We start from the raw sequence: 20,446 nt of genomic DNA, 5'->3' as shown, positions 1-20,446 counted from the left end.
TGTACAATAACGTGAGACATATCTATTTTGGATATTTAGTGTTCTTTTCGAGTCTGCAACATTTTTTCGTTTAAACAATATTTTTGTATTTTTTAAGTGTTCAACAAAGTTGGTCGAGTGACCATGATAAAAAATGCATCGAATTGATTGAAATTTGACCAGGGTTATGTTTTGACCTCCAAAGACGTCTAATTTGAGCAAGAATTGAAAACTCGAAAAAATTATCGATTTTTTATACAGTGCAAAAATTTAAAACCCATAGGCTGGTGGGATCCCCTGCATGAAATTGGCTAAAATTTCGGCCTTCGACTTGTTTTTGCATAGAGCATCGATCAACAAATTTTCAGATCGGTCATTGAAACTTTCAACACAACAGATGCAACAAGCATGAAGTAGAGATTTTCAAACAAAAACGTACCTCAACTTTAGACAGCTGCAAAAATCACAGGATTTGTTCTAGGAACGAGACTAAGTCATCTTAAGAACCCTTTTAATAGAATTTTGTTTCATTTATAAGAACCTGAGAAATGGTAAAATCCGTAAAAAAAACGTTACTTAATCCACCTTAAGGTGGTTGGTGCCTTCCTCGCTTTAATAAACTATTGATAGGGTTGTCAGATTTTCAATACTTTGTACTCATTGGAAATGTCTTTTGATTTCCCATCCAACGATGGGCCGCATGATAGATTCGGACAAAGTTTTCTTTAATGTATTTGAGACCCGGGTCCCAAAAAGTGTATAAATAACACTAAAGTGCTCATAACTTTTGATAGGGTTGTCAAATCTTCGATGTTTTAAGCTCATTGGAAAGGTCTTTCAAATACCTTTCTAAAAATGTATAACATTTTCTTACAAAAACCATCCTTTTTACAATCTTCCGGAGTTTAGCCAAAATCGTTTTTTAGTATAACTTTTGAAGTACTTTTCTAATATTAACTAGGTCTTACCCCAAGACGGTTCGAATGAGACCAAAACGGTCCAAATCGGTTCAGCCAAACCGGAGATAATCGATTGCATATTTTTCGGTACACGGACTCACATACACACGCACATACATTTGTTCAGCATTTGATTCTAAATCAATAGGTATACGTAAAATGGGTCTACGAGGTCGAATTAGGAAGTTCATTTTTCGAGTGATTGTATAGCCTTTCCTCAGTGAGGTGAGGAAGACAAAAACAGTTTGACCCAATCTCACCCTCACACTATTACACTATGACAAACAAACAAACAAACTCGCACATTTTGACAGTTTGTCTGAGATGTTTGTTGGCCAACATTTGTTTGCAGAAAAGTCAGCTAGCATACATTTTGTCTTGCTTGCGAGTTTGGCAAACTGTCGAACGCGAAAAAGTGCGAGTTTGTTAAAAACAACAATTAAAAACAATTAAAAATAAAATCAGAGGGTAATAATCGAAATTTTACACAATAAATTAATAACTTCTCGGGAATATTTTTGGGAATTTTGGTATCTTTGACAAAGTTGCTCGTATTAGTGGTGCGCTTTTTTTGGCACAATTTTTTAGTTCCGAACTCCACTACATAGGTGGCGCTGAAATCGAACTTTTTACAAGAGGGTCGTAGCGCTTTGGTTTTTGGTTGTGTAATTCAGAACAACTTTGTAGAACATCAAAAAATTCTCAAAAATAATGGTAAAAAGTAACAGCACTTTAGAAAAGATATTCATTTAAAAATCCTTTTTGGTACTAGAAATGTCTCAAAACGTATTAATTTATTATTCCAATGATGACAGTCGGTGGTAAGTAATTATTGAAAAAGTTTCTACCATATCTAAAAAAAAATATGTCTTTTTTAAAATTTATGATAAAAATCATTGAAAATATGGTATTTTGGAAACAATGGTACTAAAAACTATAGGTTTGAAAGAACAGGTTTTGCTGATCCTTTTGCTGAGCCAGCCAAAAAGTTTGCGCATATTGCCCCTTTTTTTAGCGCCGTTGTTTCCAAAATTACCATATTTTTAATGATCTTTACCATAATTTGTTAAATAAGACATCAATTTCTTTTAGATATGGCAGAAACTTCTTCAAGAATTATTTTCCACCAACTTTTATCATTAAAATAATAAAAAAAATGCATTTTGAGATGTTTTTATTGAGCAAATCTCTCAGATTTCGGTCATTCGATATTTTTTGTGTTTTTTTATCCGGCAGAAACGTTTTTGGTGCCTTCGATATGCTCAAATAAGCCATATTGCATCATAAGGTATGTATGAAAATTCAAAAATCTGTATCTTTTGAAAGAATTTTTTGATCGATTTGGTGTCTTGGGCAAATTTGTAGGTATGGATATGGACTACACTGAAAAAAAAATGGTACACGGTAAAAAATTTGGTGATTTTTAATTTATCTTTGGTCACTTAAACTTGATTTGCAAAAAAACACTATTTATATTAATTTTTAATTTTTGATATGTTTTAGGGGACATTAAATGCCAACTTTTCAGAAATTTCCAGGATGTACAAACAATCTTTGACCGGGTTAGGAATTTTTGAATCAATACTGATTTTTCAAAAATATTTGGTCGCAAAATTTTTTTAACTTCATTTTTCGATGTAAAATCAAATTTGCAATCAAAAAGTACTTTAGTGAAATTTTTATAAAGTGCCTCATTTTCAAGTTAAAGCCATTTTAAGGTAACTTTTTTTGTAAATAGTCGCAGTTTTTATTTTTTTTTTAATTTGTGCACATGTTTGCCCACTTTTGAAACAAATATTTTTGAAAAGGTGAGAAAATTCTCTATATTTTTCTTTTTTGAACTTTGTTGAAACGACCCTTAATTGCTGAGATATTGCCATGCAAATAAGGTTTAAAAACAGGAAAATTGATGTTTTCTAAGTCTCACCCAAACAACCCACCATTTTCTAACGTCGATATCTCAGTAACTAATGGTCCGATTTTCAATGTTAAAATATGAAACATTCGTAAAATATTCCGATCTTTTCGAAAACAATATTTTCAACAATAAATTTTTAAATCAAGACTAACATTCCCAAAGGGCCAAACATTCAATAATACGCCCTGTATTAATTCATAGCGTAAAATTTCGAATATCCACCCCCTTTTAAATCGGCAAAAATTTCAAGGGAAATTTATGTGCAGTCAGCCGAATAATTAAAAATGGTTAATTCCAAAACCTGTTGAATGCTTGAAAATTATCGTTGTACAGTTCCACAAAAAGTATTTTTTTCGCTTTCGTATTTTTGTTTTCGTAAAATTTTACATTCAAAAAACAAATGATTGCAAAACAAGTGAACTAATGTAAAATGCATTTAAAAACACTTTTTCCACACATTTGTTGAGACTATGGCTTGTTATTCAAAATTTATTAAATAATAAAAAAATAAAAATTAAAAAATAGAAATTAAAAAAAATAATGTTCAGAAAGAATTTTGAGCTTGAAATATTGTTGGATTTTTTTTTTGTACTAAAAATCAACATTAGGAAGCTAATTAAATGGTCCTAATACTCGTCATTTTTATTTGTTTATGCTAATACAATTAAATGTTCAACTAGACAGCCACTAGAACTCCAGCATTAAAAATCGTGCTCTTCCCATCGCAACTCCACCCAATCACGATCGCCCGCGCTTCCTGCCCGAACACACTGGTGGTTGCATTTGCAACAAATTAATACCTCCACCAGCAAAACGTCGCCCATCAACCCGTCTGCCGTCCCAAACGCGGCGCGAAAAGCGCTGAAAAGAAAAACCCGCTTGCACAAAAGTTACTGACCTCTCCGGGGTCTCCGGACAGAACTTCGCGCCATGCACAAAGACCCGCTCATTGTCGAGACATGAAGTGAAGAAAGAAGAAGCAGAACCTAATGTCTACCCTTTTTGTGGACTTTTTTCGGCGGGCTACCGTAATGACCCCTCCGCGCAGGTCTTGGGGGACTTTGCGGATCAATCAAATAAAAGCAGGAAGCCCAAAAGAGTTGGAGCCCGGGGGGCGTAACTGACACGACTCTCCCAGTCCACTGTGGACGGACCTTAAACTGCATAATTACATCAAGCTGTGGGTCTTACCTTTGAAGCCTGGTTGATCATTTCCGGAAGCCCGATTGGTTGATTAACTGCTTGAGGAGCTGGTTATTGTTGTTGTTGTTGTTGTTTTTTCGGGGGATAGTCAAACAAATCTTCAATTACGCGGCCTCCAGGCCTTAAAGTTGTTGCAACAACGCCCGCTCGAGGATTTCGAGCGAAAATTGGCTGGTTGGTGGAGGTGTGTGTTCACCATGTGTGTTCAAAACTACTCTTCAAATCATCATTTCTCGAATTCACCGACCCTAACACGGCGGATTATTAGCTGGGCCGACTTTGGCGTGTTGCGCCAACTCCAACTCTATCATCAAAGAGAGAGTCTACGACGAGTTGACGACTTGGACTTCAACCGTGGTAAATCCCTGTTGTTTCTTGCTTGGTGTTATGCTTGCTGAAGGCAGTTGTTATGATGTTTCACTGTTTTGCATTCAACGACACTAAACGCAGACAACTCTCTTCACTGCACCGGAATTCAAAGAACTGAACACTGCGCAGACAATACCGTGAAGTCGCATGAACACGGTCTCTTCAGAGGCAAAACTTCACTTCACTTCAAACACGTTCACCACACTTGACCACAACCACTCTAGAACAATCCTCCCACAGAGAACTCCCTTCCTTTTGCGAAACACCCTATTACCTATTACGGATTGCGATTCGGACTCCACGATACCGCGATACGTTCCGATGTATGGGGTACCCGCGTAGATCTGAACCTCACGAACGCTACTCTGGAACTGACTGAGCGCGGTCGAGTGGCCGTGCTTGGTTGGTTGGGCTGGTTGGCGACGGCGACGACCGAACGATCGCGACGGCGCGGTGTGTTATGAAATTGGAGTGAAGAGTGAAGAAAAAAAACTTGCTGGGGTCTCGCGCGCCTGGAGTTGAAGACGCGGACGGACGGACGGTGGAGCCAGGTTTGCCACCAATACCACAGCACATGGTGCACGGGTACACGGTGTGGCGAAAGGGAGGTTTTTGAGGGATCTTTCTTAGTTTGAATGGTTTGATAACTAATTTGAAAATAGCTTTTAGCCACCGTATGGCTCCATTTGAGACAGAAGAATATTTCAACGAAAATCTTATTAAAATATTTTTTTAAAGGAAAGTAAATTTAAACAACTTTTGTTATACGAAAATCTTTACTTAACATCTTGAATCACATGTTTCGTATTTTTCTTTACTTTTTTGTCTCTTCTAAGACATTAGCTTATGATTTGGGATAAACACCTCAAAATAGACAAGGTTAAAAATAAATAATCGATCTACCCCGGCCATTTGCGTTGGACTTTTATTTTCGGTTAGACTTCAACTTTCAGGAAAAAAATCAGGCCAATTTTGAAGAAGGGGGTACATAAACTTTGAAAAATATTTACAATAGCCCAGCTTAAAAAAAATCATGAAAAAATATATCACACATATAAAAAAATAATAAAATAAGTAAAACGTTTTTAAAAACGGATAGCAATGTTGTAGACTGTAGTAGACTGCACTTATAATTTCATAGAAATTTTAATGCTTATTGATGATCAAATTTGCCCACTGAATTTTCGGGACAGCTTTGATTTGGTTTTTTTAAACTGCAATTATTCATGCATTCTGTGGTGCATACACAAAAATAAACAATAAATTGTCTAAATTTTTTTTTTCATCATAGTTATCATAGTATCATAGAGAATCGTTCCCTCAAAATTTATTGAGGGCTTAGCGCCAAAATCGAGAGCATAATGCTACCAACTCACATCACCATAACAAATGAGTTCATTCGTCTATTGAAACAATAAATCTCCAACAAGTGTCATACATCGACATCTGATAACTCCTTGGTAACCAAACTGTGACGACCGAGGCAGTTAAGTCATTGGGTTTGTATGTCAAAGGACTCTGGTTCGATTCCCGTAGTCGACACTTTTGGTTTTTTGTTATGATGGATGAACTTTTTTTTTGCAATGAACCTCGAGAGAATAATTCTCTCGCCCATCGCGAGCTGTGTTCTCTGTGTCCGTAAATGGTACCACTATTCTCTCGTCTCGAGGTCATTATTCTCTCGGACGCTGCCCAGTCTTGGGTGTGAAAACTACTGCACCGCCCAGCCGAGCGGTTGCGGAATTGTGATACTTCACTAATCTTAGGCACTGGTCACTCTCGTCTTTTTTACACGTTTTATTGACAATTAAGTTGTCCACTTCCTTCGATGGGATGTTTCTCTTCAGCTTCTCCGCCTCAGACCAGTGTTGAATCCAGACTCCAAGTAATGTGTTGACTCTGCTGTGCTCCAACGGCCAAGTCCCGGGTGGACTTCTCAAACCGCAAACAGCTGAGTCCCGGGTGGACTTCTCAAACAGCAAACAGCTAAGTCGAGGCCGACTTCTCCAGCAGCTAAGTCCCGGGTGGACTTCTCACACAGCAAACAGCTAAGTCGAGGCCGACTTCTCCAGCAGCTAAGTCCCGGGTGGACTTCTCACACAGCAAACAGCTAAGTCGAGGCCGACTTCTCCAGCAGCTAAGTCCCGGGTGGACTTCTCGGCTGGCTTCTCGGCTAAGTCCCGGGGTGGACTTCTCGGCTGTCTTCTCGGCTAAGTCCCGGGGTGGACTTCTCGGCTGGCTTCTCGGCTAAGTCCCGGGGTGGACTTCTCGGCTGGCTTCTCGGCTAAGTCCCGGGGTGGACTTCTCGGCTGTCTTCTCGGCTAAGTCCCGGGGTGGACTTCTCGGCTGTCTTCTCGGCTAAGTCCCGGGGTGGACTTCTCGGCTGGCTTCTCGGCTAAGTCCCGGGGTGGACTTCTGAAGACTGCTAATGGCTGCTGATGGCTGCTGATGGCTGCTGGTGGGTGCTGGTGGGCCTGGCTGGTCTGGGCTTGAGCTGCTACTGGAACTAACTAATTTTCCTCGAGAATTATTTCTACTTATATAGTAAATTTTCCAAACTTTGTTCTACTAAAAATGGTCAGTTTTGATGCCGAGCATCGATGAACCTCATGAACTTTTTTATGCTGACCTCTGTGGTTTTTTCTGGCTGTCCGCGTAGTTGCGTGAGTTCGATTCTAAACTGAAAGTCATGGGTTTAAGCCCTTTTACAAAAGACTTGATTTACTAAATTAGAATGTTGATATTGGTTTAATTTACATTGTTTTAAAAATGAATCTCCTAATGAGGAAGCCGTGTTTCTACCTAAATGGACATGTCCATGAATATAATTAGGCCACTCCCTTAATTTCCCCTGCGCTATAACATCGCCCCGATGAAATCGAAAGCTCAATCAATTCTTTAATTGCCTATTATTTGGCGATATTCTATAAAGGGGTTTTCGGGTGGCGTATGACTCATGATCGGTTGCGCGAGCTTAATTATTTTGTCGTTCTACCATAAGTCGGGGAGCAGAATTTGGTGCTAGGTCATTTATGCTTGCGTCGGCGCATGGCAAAAACTGGAGTGGTTCGGGGCGAGGGTCGTTGCACTCCCCCACACTTACGAGATGAATGTTCGAAAATGAAGTTTTGGAACATTCATTGGTTTGTGAAGGTGATTTTGTTTTGTTTGTAATCCCTAATTTTTATCCTACTTATGTTTCTTATGGGAGAAATGATTAGGCATGAATCTGGCATTAAATGCTAATTACGGTTTGCTGGCTGGGGTCTTCTTTGTCATGGTTGCTTTTCGGCGAGATTATATAACGTTTGCATTGCTCTGATTTGCTAGTGTTGGGGTCAGTAGTTAACTTACAGAGTATGGGGTCTTCTTCCATACGTGTGTGCCCATTCCATATTTCGCGTTTCTTCGTTGTATGCCTTTCCATCCTGTGCAATCGGATCCATGTGTGTGTGCTCATTCCATATTTCGCGTTTGTTGTATGCCCTTCCATCCTGTGCAATTGGCTTCGTCACCTAACGGGACAAAATAATCACAGTGGTGCTCACCTTGGTCAAAATTGATTGGTAGGGATGAATAGTGTATCCCATGAGCCCCAACTTGTTGATCGGCTGGCTGTTATCTTCTTTGTCTTCCTTCGATGGGATGTTGATAACTGTTGATTCGTCGTTTTTTCACACGTGGTTGTCGTGAAAAGCTTTTTTGGTCGTTTTTGACGAATCCGTGTTCCCATTGTCCGTCCTGTGTTTGTGTTGCACATACTGCTGTCCCGTGCTCCGATGCAGGTGCACTGATTTGCTGTTGGTTGCATATCTGTCTTGCTATCGATTCATTCCCCTATACTCCTTCGGTTAATTTCCTGACCCTTCCACTAGAATGCAACAATAATCTATTTAGTCGTCTTCTTGGTCTTCTGGGTGTTGTCCTTCGGGATTGGTTGGATTCATTTGATTGCCTTACAAAATTTGTTTATTTTATTATTATTATTTTTTTTTTTTTTTTTTTTTTACTTTGCCAAAATTTTACAATGTCTTTTTAGTTTTAATTTTGAAAATTGTGTTTCACACTTTTATCTTGGTCTTACTCTTTTTTACACGTTTTACGGCTTTTAACCCTCGCATATTCTGCCAATTTAATTTCGCATCATTTTTTTTTGACCTTTACTTTTGAGGTTTTACCCCTTTTTTATTTTTTTTTTTTCATACTTTTAACCTTTGATGATCCACGCGTCTTACGGCTGTTCACCCCCACGTGGTTCGGAGTCTTCCCCTCCATTCGAAAGGTTGGTTGTCGGCGGGCTTGAAAGAAATGCTCTTCGAAATCTGTTGGATAAAATCATATTAGTTCATATCTTTGTAAAAATTAAAAAACATCCCATGTCATACAATATCTCATACACTCCGGGCTGCGCATCCCTTTTTTTTCATGCATTCGTCTTCAACATTCATTTAAAAGAATACTCTATGAGTTTTCAATGTGGTTCTTGTAGAGGGTCCAATTTTTTTCGAGCTTATAGATTTTTCATCAATGATTGATATTTTTGGAAATTCTTTTATTTCCTGCCCTGTTGTTTCGTTTTCTTGCATTTTGTGAAGATTTTTATTCTTTTTACTTTTTATGAAGCTTGTATTTATATATTTTCTTTTCTTTGCGAACTCATCTGCACTAAAATCTTTGTTTAAATTGGGTTTGTAAATTATTCTTTTTGTAAAGCATGAAACTTTCCCTCTAAAACATGCTATGAACATAAAAATTACCGTAAGTGGAATTAATATTGATCCTGATAAGAACCACCATGGATAATTGTATGGTGCATATTCTAAATTTTCTAGAACCGTTTTGTGTTTCTTTATTGTGGTTAAGTCGATACCAATGTCGTATAGTTTTTTGTGATCGATGATATCGATCTTTTTCGTCGTTGAATTGAATATAGGGATGTACTCAATCATCCAGTCTTCAATTTCAATTTTATCCACAATTATCTTGTCCATCTCTTCACTAATTTTTAGTGGTAAATTCATTTCGAAATAATATTCAATTCTGATATTAAAAGTTTCGATTATCATATTTGGTCCCACTTCTATTAATCCTGACTCTGTTATATTTTTTTCCATAATCTCCGTATGGTTGATAATTCGTATTTTAGACGTCCCAAGTGTAACATATCTCCAAATATTTCTATTTGTAGTTGCAAACCATAATTCCTCATTTAATTTTACATGCCTTACTTTACAGTTATTGTATGATTGTTGTAACATTGCTTCAGCCAAGCAATTGTTACTGTTGCTTAAATTTTTTAATATGTCATTTGTGTAACACAGTTTTGAATTATATAACTGTGTACAACTGTCTACCGATAATGATTTAGTTATATATCCCCAATTTGAATTATTTTGGATGATTATTATATCGTTTTCTAAATCTATGATAGAAACGATTGTATTATTAAATCCCGGGTTGGAAATAGCTTTAATTGCATAAAATGTCTTATCTTGAATCAATGGTATTTTAACAAATATGAGCAATTCTTTATTATTATTGATTTCATAATATAAAGTAATAGCTTTCCAAATCATTGGGTCTATTTTATTATTTTCTAATGTTGGAAATGTTAAATATTTTGGGAGACTATCTTTGATTCTATATAGTTCTGTTTCAAAGAATGTTTCGCCTAATAACTGGATTAAGTGTTGGGCGTTGAGTTTTTCATAAAATAGGGTATTGATAAAAATGTTTTGTTTATTTTTGATTGAACTTATCAGTTCCTCCATCCAATAAACAATTTCCAGTAAAATCGATTGAAGATATAGTACTTTCTTCACATCAAAAGTGAATTTTAGATTATTTTTGATTTCTTGTCTCAAGTTTTCAAAATTCTGCATTATTTGTTGTGACACGTTATCCGCTTGTATGGAAGTTATATTAATAAAATCGTACATTCTATCGAGGGCAATCGATTGGTGTTCGATATCATATTTTAATTTTTCGTCATTCTGTCTCAATTTATCTGTATTTAAATCTACTCTTGTTCTGTCGTCGTCTGTCATCCATGTCCAAAATCTCCACGATCTTTTTTCTACGGTTTTTACAAAAAATGATTTAATGAGATTATGCATACTATTTAATTTTGTAAATGAGTCCATTTGGTTTCTTGTTACTTCGAAACATTTTAATTTTGTAGTATATTTTGAAACTTCCGTACAAGTGTTATTGTATTTTTGTACTGTTGTTTCCAAAAAGTCTAGTTCTTCTTTAATTGATGATAAGCTTAATTTTATTTCAAAATCATAATTACCTTGAGCAATCCAAATTTTTGGTAATTTTTGAAAACTTAGCGAAGGATGATTTAAAGTCGTAACTATGGTTACCGACCAAATAATTATCCTGAAACGAGAAAATAATTGCAATACTTTTTTACTTTTATCTTTCCTACACATTGTCGAGTGCTATAGAGTCGCTGGGTACAGTGAAGAATTTTTGTTTTGTATCAGGGTTGGTCAGGTGATTTTACTTTTTTTTTTTTTTTTTTTCGGGAATCCAGAAATTGCTGAATCTTGATTTTTTTCCTATAAAACGTGAAATTTTGGGCCATTTAAATTACAGTTCAACCAAGCTATCCAGCCTTGGAAGTCATCCGGTTCTGCCTTCAACTATCCAGTTCATCCTGCCACGATCCAGCCTTCAACGATCCAGTTCATCCTGCAATGATCCAGCCTTCAACGATCCGGTCTTCAATGATCCCGTCTTCGCCGATCTGGTCTTCAACGATCCAGTCTTCACCGATCCGGCCTTCAACGCGAAATATGCATCGAGTTGGGAATTCTGTCGTCCGTCGGGAACGGCGCTCCGATGGGTCTGCCGTTTACGGCACCCGTGGCCACCGTTGCCCTGCTGATTGTCTGTGCGCACGGGAACGAGGTTCATGTCTTCACCTGTCTGCGTGGACGTTTCGGCGTGGAGAGTTTATTCGGAACGTCGAACCGGCTTTCGAGGAGATCTGGAACATTATGCGGTCTCCGAAATCTTATGGCAAAGAATCTCCGAGGTGGAATTATCTACCTCCCTGTTTAATCTTTTCAATCTCGAAAGGCTTTGGCTTTTTCGGGGTTGAAAAGAAGTGGTATACCGGCGACATACCTCCTCATACCAGATATTGGTACGAAAATGCTCCGAGCTCCGAGCGTCTGAAAACGCTTCAGGCGCTCGGATTGAGCGAAAAACCTCTCTTGGCTGGAGATGGCGTGCCACTCACGTGGACAGCATCTTGGGCCTTTTTGTGGTTTATTTTGTTTTCGGGCCTGTTTTCCTGGCCCGAAGCGTTATCGGAGGCAATAGATACTGTTCATAGAAGGTATCTATTAGCTTCTTGTCCTGGGCCGGTTACCCCGGACCTGTATGCAGAGTCCTCTGGGATTGTTAATACATGGGGTTGCACTCTTATGCATTGGGCTGCTCGGATTTCACCGAGGCAGATATTGAAACGATTTTTCGTTTACGAGGCGCCTTGGATTGAGGACCTGATTGGTGTTTCTGATGGAACTGTAGCAAGTGCCAGGATGACTTTGATTGAAAATTTTACATAAGTATAGTAATTAATCATTGTATCGAGAAATAATGAAATAAAAATATATTTTTGATGAGTCTATCTATGTTTCGCGTTGTTAATTATAGCCAAATATCACCAATTTGAACTTTGTTGTTTCTCTTTCCTTGTTTCTTCTGCTTGTGCTTTTTCTCCTCTGTTTGGTCTTCCCTAATTTCATTGTCGTCGAATTTCCAACATTGTTTTTACGAACCTCAGTGACGTCGTTGACCGTCGGGTGCACAATATTGAACTTGACACTCATGGCAATTTTATTTTGTTATTCTCTGCCGTGGAGACATATGATCCTCCTGGCAAACGATACCGATTTTAATTTGAGCAAGTGTTGCGAAATTTGCCTTTATAATCGTTAGGTGAAAATGTAGCGTTTTGGCCAAATTGATTTTCCCAATTTTGGCCAAATGGCATAAGTTTTTGTTTAGTGTTCAACATGCCTCGATTAGACAAGGTCCCCGATCTTGGTTCCAAATTCAGGACCGTTGGAAAAGCGGTGTTCGGAGGCTCCTCGGTCATTGTCAGACCCGTCTTCGCAGACCTCGAACCAGAAGTCTTTAGGACCGTCGTCTTCGGCTGCTCAGCCGTCATCTGCTCAGCGCATTTTGCCAACCACAACAAGAAACGAGGTGCCCGTGACTCGACGACGTCGCGTGGCCGGTCCTCGTAATAGGATACGGCCGTGGAGCGGCGAGGTAATCCGGGCTTTTTTTCACCTCTCGCGGGGTGCGCCATGAAATATTGCCCAGCACAGAGGAGATGCCCGATGGCACAAAAAGAAAAGTGTTCAAATATTATTATGTTAAATCAAATTTAAAATAATTGAATAAATATCATTTTTCTACGAAAGAAAAAAAAATCTTTTCTGTATCAATTTGTGAAATAATTCCTTATCTGGATTTTCGCTCTTTATCGATTATGCCGTTCGTGATCTATTGAGTTTTTTTTTTCACCCAGTTAATGTTCAGATTCTCCAACCCTCTTCTTACGAGTAAATTTCCAAAATTTAACGGAGGATTTTTGGCATTAATTTGAATTCTGTTGCCGTAGTAATACGGTCTACATTTACTTAAAACATAAACAGTTGCTATTGTGATTTTTTCGGTTTCCGACTTTACAGAGTCTTTGCGTCGAAATTCTTCCGAAAGGTATTTGACTAATTTATTTTGTCCCGTTTTAACCAGTTTTGCACAAAATGTGTTCTCATTGACATCAATTGTTAGCATAAGTGTTTCGTAATTAACTTTCAGGATTGGAATATATGATAACTGATTTATTAGCATATAAAAGGCTTTTTCTTGAACCAAATTAAGTTCAAATGTTCTTTTCTCTAGTGTCAGTTTGATCAAAGGGCTTGATAATGCTATCCATGCTATCATAAACGATTTATTATCCTTGCAGAGATTCAAAAATTTCTTGATCTCGTGAGCATTATTTGGTTTTAAAAAGTTTAATTCTCTGATATTCATAATTTGTTTTAAATGTTATTACTTACCCCAATTAAAATTTTATCTGAAATCCATAAATCGTTTTCAGGATTAATTTGCAATTAATTGTGTTTGTATTATTGTGTTAACTTTTTCCTAGATTTTTTTTTTTTTTTTTTTTTTTTTTTCATAACCCGCTTGTCTCTAATCGTAGTATTTTTTCAATCTATTATTATGTACATGTTCTAATTTATTACCATTTTTGATGGTGGTCGTTTGGTCACTGTTAAACTTAACTATATCGTAAGGACCTCTCCATTTTGTTTGTAGTTTCTGTCCAATCCCTGTTTGAACCATCTGTACTAGCACTCTGTCTCCCCACATTGGTATCCAGTCGTTTGTTTTTTTGTCGTAGATTTCCTTCCTCTTTTCTTTTGACAGTATCAAATTGTTTCGAGCAATTTCATGAGCATCTTTGAATGTTACTTTCATTTGACGAATGTAATCATCATAGTTTAAATCTGAGTCGTTGACTTTGTAAACTGAACTTGGTATTGTAGGTTTACGTCCAAATATAAGTTCATACGGTGAATATCCTGTAGATGAGTTTATAGTTGTATTATATTCAAACATGAAGTATGGGATCAATTCATCCCAATTCTCGGGTTTGTTTCCAATAAAATTTCTCAAATAAATTTTTAATTCTCTGTTTGATCTCTCAACCAGATTTGCTTGTGGGTGGTATGCACTTGTTACAATTTTCTTTATATGTAAAATCTTACAAACATGTTGCATCATTTTGCTTACAAAATTTGTGCCACGATCAGATACAACTTCTTTTGGAGCACCAAATTTACAAATAAATTGTTCCACAAAAGATCTAGCAACAGTTGTACTTTCTTGATTCTCCATAGGAGCTACAGTCAAAAATCTTGACAAATCGTCTTGTATCACCAGTCCACAATTAAATCCATTTGTTGAAACAGGTAACATTACCACATCCATATAAATTTTATCGAATGGTTCATATGAAGTAGTTGTAATTTTCATTGGAATTTTATTCGCCGGCCAAATTTTATTTTTTTGACAAAGATCACATTGTTTAACGTAATTTAAAACGTCTCTTTTCATATTATCCCATGTAAAAAGTGGGCTAATTCGTTTTAACATTCTTTTTCCTCCGACATGACCACCTAGTGGTGCGTCATGAAAATCTTGTAATACACGGTCTCTATCTTCAGGTTTTACAAATATTCTTTCACTCTCTGTGATAAATAATGAAAATATTTTTGAAAATGTTTTTGCAAAAAATCTTAGAAGATTTAAATCCAGTTCTAGATTTATTGCTCTGTGCGAAATGATTTGGATTTCTGAAGCTTCTTCTGAAAATTTCGGGCACTGTTTAAATCCCTCTAATAAATTATCAAATAATTCCTCGGTTTTGATAGCTGATCGGTACGTTCCATTCAAAATACAGCCCCATACTTTCTTCTCAGGAATAATAAATATGTTTTCCTTTGTATAATCTTTTAACCCATGTGGAAGATCAACGTATTTACTGAGTTCTTTATATGCTGTTACACTGTTAATAATCATAAAAGTAGCTTTAGCTTGTTCTAGAGGAACTATTTTTTTTGAAAATTTTAATGTATTGAAATCAATTTCTGCCTCTTCAAAATCCTTAAACGTGAAATTTAATTTATTATTGTTATCTGTCTGAACTTGTACATTGATATTCTGAAGATTGTCCATTTGTGGATCCCAATTTGAAATTGAATTTTTAGGTCTTTCGTTTTGCTGCAATTTTTTTTTTTGATTTCGAGTGGTAATAGCAACTAAATTTCCAGCTTGCTCTTCCTCAACGGTATTCTCCTCATTTTTCAAACGTGAGAGAAAATCAGCTACCACGTTTTCTTTTCCTTGCTTGTACCTGATTTCGCATCCTATGCCTTGAATTTTCAATCGAAGTTTTGTTAAAGTTGGAGATGTTTCTTTTAGATGCCATAGAGCAACCAATGGTCTATGATCTGTGTAAACTATGAAATTTTGGTTGTAGATATAATGCTTGAAATGATCTACTGCCCAGACAATGGCAAGTAGCTCTTTTTCAATCGTAAAATACTTCTTTTCCGCTCCAATAAGCGCACGACTTGCGTAAGCAATGGGGTGATCGTTCGATTTTTCATTAGTTAATACAGCTCCGATAGCATAATCGCTAGCATCCGTTGTTAACACGAATGTATCGTTGAAATTTGGGCGAACCAAGATTGGTTCTGAAATTAAATAATTTTTCAATTCCTCGAATGCGGTTTCGCATTCTTCGGACCATTTAAATTTAACGTTTTTCTTTAATAATTCATTCAAAGGTTTGCGTTTTTCAGCAATATTTTGTATAAATTTACCATAAAAATTTACTGTTCCTAAAAATGACCTTACATCCCGAATTGTTTGTGGTTTTTTCATATTTTTAATGGTTGCGATGTTATCTTCAGTTGGTCTGATGCCTTCTTCACAGATGATATGGCCTAAATATCTTACCTCTCTGTGTAAAATTTTACATTTAGATGGCTCGACTTTTAAATTATTTACTTGTAAGGCTTTCAACACTTTGCACAGATTTTCATTGTGTTCTTCGATAGTTCTACCAAACACAATAATGTCGTCCAAATATACAAACGCATTAACTGGTTGTATTTCGTAAATTAGCGTGAATGTAAATTTTTGGAATGTTGATGGGCTATTTTTCAGTCCCATCGGCATTCTCTCAAATTCATAATGTCCTCTAGGTATTGAAAAAGCTGTTTTTGCTGCATCTTTTGGATTAATCGGTATTTGATAGAATCCCGATTTAAGATCAATGGTTGAGAAATATTTAGCTTCTCCAATGCTGTCCAAAATTTCGCTAATTAGCGGTATTGGGTATACAAAAGGTTTAGTAATTGTGTTGAGTGCTCGAAAATCTACTACAATTCTGTAGCGTTTCTTGCCTTCGGCATCTAAGTCTTTCTTCGGGATGCATAATACCGGTGCATTCCACGGACTTTTACTTGGGCGAATTATGCCTAACTTTAGCATTTCTTCGATTTGTTCATCAATATGCTTTTTTGTTGATTCCGGAAATCTATATTGTCGTTTATTAATGGGTATTTCTGTCGTTGTTTCAATCTCATGCATCGTCAGATCTGTATGTGTAAATTCATCTCCTTCCAAGAAGAAAATGTCATTAAATTTGTATAACATGAATTTCATTTCCCTATTTAACTCTCCTTTTAAGTGATCTGTATTTATTAATTCAAGGATTTTATTCATTCTCTCCTCTCCTACTAATTTTCTACATTTTTTGTTATCTAAAATATCATAATCTTGGTTATATTCCAGATTATATTCTTTTGGTTGTTCTTCGAATTCGATTTCTTCAATTTCAACCATGTTTTGATTTGTTAAAAATCCATGATTGATTTCTGATCTGTTTTCCTCAGTATCTTCATCCGTTTCTGATTCATTTTCAAAAAACTCTTCATCACTTTCAGAATTATTTTCAGTTATTTCTTCGTCAGTATCAGTATCATTGTTAAATATTTCCTCTTTTTCGACTTCTACTGGAATATTTGGGTTTTTTAATATAATATAATTAAATTCTTTACTTATTGATAGTGTATGTTGTTTTAAAAACTCGGCACCCAGAATCGCTTGGCATGCTAGATTCTTGATAACATAAAACTTGGTATAAAATGTTGTATCCTCGATTAATAGATTTATATAAATTGACCCAATAGATTTAATATTGTTATTGCTTATTCCTCTTATTAAAATTTTATCTTGATAATTAATATCGATGTTACCTGTTTTGTCTAAGATATTGCTTCTAATTAGGTTTGCAAATGACCCAGAGTCAACTAAGAACGATATTTTGTAATTAGGGTTGTTAATTGTTGGAATTTTCACTATTAACTTTTTGTTAGTGTCATAGTTAATTTTCAAACGTTTATTCCTTGAAATATTTCTTATTCCCACTGATGCTCCGCAATGTACACAGTCGGATTCAGGTAACTTTTTTATGCGTCTATTTGATTCTTTTCTATTATGGGGTTTTTGGACGCCATACATAACAAAATCCCCCTTATTTAGTTTTTTCTATTCATGTTATTTCTGTTATTGTTATAATTTTGGTACTGGAAATTTCTATTAGTAGGTGTAGTATGGTAAGACGAATTATTTCTTGGTGAATTGAAATTTCCATTTTGATTATTTTGTCTATTGAAGTTTCTGTTTTGAGAGTTCTGTCCTTCAAAGTTTCTATCTTGAAAATTTTGTCTGTTATAATTTCCATTTTGGAAATTTTGTTGGTTATTCCTGTTTTGGAAATTTTGTCCGTTATTTCTGAATTGGAAATTTTGGTTGTTGTTTCTATTTTGAAAATTTTGGTTGTTATTTCTGTTTTGGAAATTTTGATTGTTATTCCTGTTTTGGAAGTTTTGGTTGTTATTTCTGTTTTGGAAATTTTGATTGTTATTCCTGTTTTGGAAGTTTTGGTTATAATTTCCTCTTGGGTTGTAGTTTCTAAAAAATGAGTTTGGTCGATAATTACTTGTGTCCAAATTTTGTCTTGGTTCAGGGGAGTCATTGAAATGCATTAATGCTATTCTTTTTTCGAGACTTTCTAACTGTTCAATTTCATCTCCTTTATCATCCAAATATTCTAACAATTCTCTGAAAGATTTTTCATTAACTTCGCTTTTTGCCAATTTTTTAAGGTCTGTACTGCGAAGACCACAAGTAAAATGTCTTTTTAAATCTGTTTCCGCGTACTCATTTTCCCCGTTTACATACGATTCGATAGTTTCTAAAATTGTCAACCCCCTCTCCATATAATCCTTAAGGCTCTCGTGAGGTTTTTGCCTCAACATTTCCACTTCCTCCATAACTCCACCGATAGAACGGTGTTCTCCAAACTCCTTACTGATTTTGAGTTTTGTAAGCGGCCATGTTAAATCTTTGACACGGTTTACAAATTTTTTCGCTCTCCCTTTCATTTTTGACATAACAGTTTGAATCAAGAGATCATGACTTGTTTCCTCGGGTATGTCTTTCGCAAAGAAGTCAATTTGTAGGAAGAACGCATCTAATTCATCAGCCTCCCCCATGAAGTCTGGAATGCATTGCATCGCCATTTGCATAGGAAATACATAAGGCGTTGCCATTTCGATAACTGATTTTTTTGATTGATTATTTGGATTTTTTTCGGGCAAAATTTCCGAATTTTCTAAGATTTTAACGCACTCAAAATAGTGTTCTCTGAAAGTTGTATATTTCTGATATAGCTCTTCAAAACAAAATTCCGAAACTCTGTGTTTGTATCCTTGCACAATTTTTTCGTATTTGTCGAATGCTTCTCTAAGCTGTTCCGACTTAGTCAGAATTCCTTGCAGGCTTCTCGCACGTTTTTTATTTTTATAAAGGTTCTCGTATTCTCTACTGAGATATACTTCGAGTTCCTCTAACGTTGTCATAAAGATGGACAGTATAAAATTATTTCATACCCAAATCACGAATCACGATAATCACTTTACTTTGTGTTACACAAAAAAAATTTAAAATTAAAGTTTTGATTACTTACCCGAAAATTAGTTGTCGAATCATTTGTTGTCTCGTCCTGGCGTTCCTAGTCCTCGTCCGGACTTTTTCCGCTTGTCACCAACTGCACCGCCCAGCCGAGCGGTTGCGGAATTGTGATACTTCACTAATCTTAGGCACTGGTCACTCTCGTCTTTTTTACACGTTTTATTGACAATTAAGTTGTCCACTTCCTTCGATGGGATGTTTCTCTTCAGCTTCTCCGCCTCAGACCAGTGTTGAATCCAGACTCCAAGTAATGTGTTGACTCTGCTGTGCTCCAACGGCCAAGTCCCGGGTGGACTTCTCAAACCGCAAACAGCTGAGTCCCGGGTGGACTTCTCAAACAGCAAACAGCTAAGTCGAGGCCGACTTCTCCAGCAGCTAAGTCCCGGGTGGACTTCTCACACAGCAAACAGCTAAGTCGAGGCCGACTTCTCCAGCAGCTAAGTCCCGGGTGGACTTCTCACACAGCAAACAGCTAAGTCGAGGCCGACTTCTCCAGCAGCTAAGTCCCGGGTGGACTTCTCGGCTGGCTTCTCGGCTAAGTCCCGGGGTGGACTTCTCGGCTGTCTTCTCGGCTAAGTCCCGGGGTGGACTTCTCGGCTGGCTTCTCGGCTAAGTCCCGGGGTGGACTTCTCGGCTGGCTTCTCGGCTAAGTCCCGGGGTGGACTTCTCGGCTGTCTTCTCGGCTAAGTCCCGGGGTGGACTTCTCGGCTGTCTTCTCGGCTAAGTCCCGGGGTGGACTTCTCGGCTGGCTTCTCGGCTAAGTCCCGGGGTGGACTTCTGAAGACTGCTAATGGCTGCTGATGGCTGCTGATGGCTGCTGGTGGGTGCTGGTGGGCCTGGCTGGTCTGGGCTTGAGCTGCTACTGGAACTAACTAATTTTCCTCGAGAATTATTTCTACTTATATAGTAAATTTTCCAAACTTTGTTCTACTAAAAATGGTCAGTTTTGATGCCGAGCATCGATGAACCTCATGAACTTTTTTATGCTGACCTCTGTGGTTTTTTCTGGCTGTCCGCGTAGTTGCGTGAGTTCGATTCTAAACTGAAAGTCATGGGTTTAAGCCCTTTTACAAAAGACTTGATTTACTAAATTAGAATGTTGATATTGGTTTAATTTACATTGTTTTAAAAATGAATCTCCTAATGAGGAAGCCGTGTTTCTACCTAAATGGACATGTCCATGAATATAATTAGGCCACTCCCTTAATTTCCCCTGCGCTATAACATCGCCCCGATGAAATCGAAAGCTCAATCAATTCTTTAATTGCCTATTATTTGGCGATATTCTATAAAGGGGTTTTCGGGTGGCGTATGACTCATGATCGGTTGCGCGAGCTTAATTATTTTGTCGTTCTACCATAAGTCGGGGAGC

The 20,446-nt window shown here is 37.0% G+C and overlaps 3 protein-coding genes across 8 annotated transcripts in view; all 3 read right to left on the bottom strand.

Moving 5' to 3' along the window:
- The window catches only part of LOC120421537 (serine/arginine repetitive matrix protein 1), an 83,740-nt gene extending 78,882 nt beyond the window's left edge, over positions 1 to 4,858 (bottom strand). Inside the window, exon 1 of one of the 5 annotated variants that reach the window (XM_039584762.2) lies at positions 4,703 to 4,858. The gene's annotated coding sequence lies outside the window, so the exon portion shown is untranslated. Of the gene's footprint in view, positions 1 to 4,628; positions 4,651 to 4,702 lie in introns of those variants that run through there. The other 4 variants (XM_052710185.1, XM_039584764.2, XM_052710184.1 and 1 more) reach the window with 4 other exon arrangements.
- The window catches only part of LOC128093438 (uncharacterized), a 41,325-nt gene that overhangs the window by 7,225 nt on the left and 13,654 nt on the right, over positions 1 to 20,446 (bottom strand). Inside the window, exon 1 of one of the 2 annotated variants that reach the window (XM_052710188.1) lies at positions 4,048 to 4,622. The exons of the other annotated variant lie outside the window; for it this stretch is intronic. The gene's annotated coding sequence lies outside the window, so the exon portion shown is untranslated. Of the gene's footprint in view, positions 1 to 4,047; positions 4,623 to 20,446 lie in introns of those variants that run through there. 2 annotated transcript variants of the gene reach the window in all.
- On the bottom strand, positions 8,375 to 20,440 carry LOC128093437 (uncharacterized). Its single transcript, XM_052710186.1, has 2 exons — positions 19,070 to 20,440; positions 8,375 to 10,812 (listed from the first exon to the last, which is right to left on the bottom strand). Exons 1-2 carry the CDS (start codon positions 19,090 to 19,092, stop codon positions 8,877 to 8,879), a joined length of 1,959 nt encoding a protein of 652 aa, XP_052566146.1. The 5' UTR covers positions 19,093 to 20,440; the 3' UTR covers positions 8,375 to 8,876.

This window comes from Culex pipiens, chromosome 3, assembly GCF_016801865.2.
Source record: "Culex pipiens pallens isolate TS chromosome 3, TS_CPP_V2, whole genome shotgun sequence".
Taxonomy (NCBI): Eukaryota; Metazoa; Arthropoda; class Insecta; order Diptera; family Culicidae; genus Culex; species Culex pipiens.
This window is presented reverse-complemented; position numbering and strand designations above follow the sequence as displayed.

What these genes read in the sequence shown, in the direction of transcription:
- LOC128093437 (XM_052710186.1), bottom strand. Translation starts at nt 19,092, where the DNA reads ATGATTCGACAACTAATTTTCGG. An exon ending in ATTCGACAACTAATTTTCGG is followed by an intron (nt 10,813 to 19,069) that starts GTAAGTAATCAA and finishes TTCTCGTTTCAG; the next exon opens with GATAATTATTTGGTCGGTAA.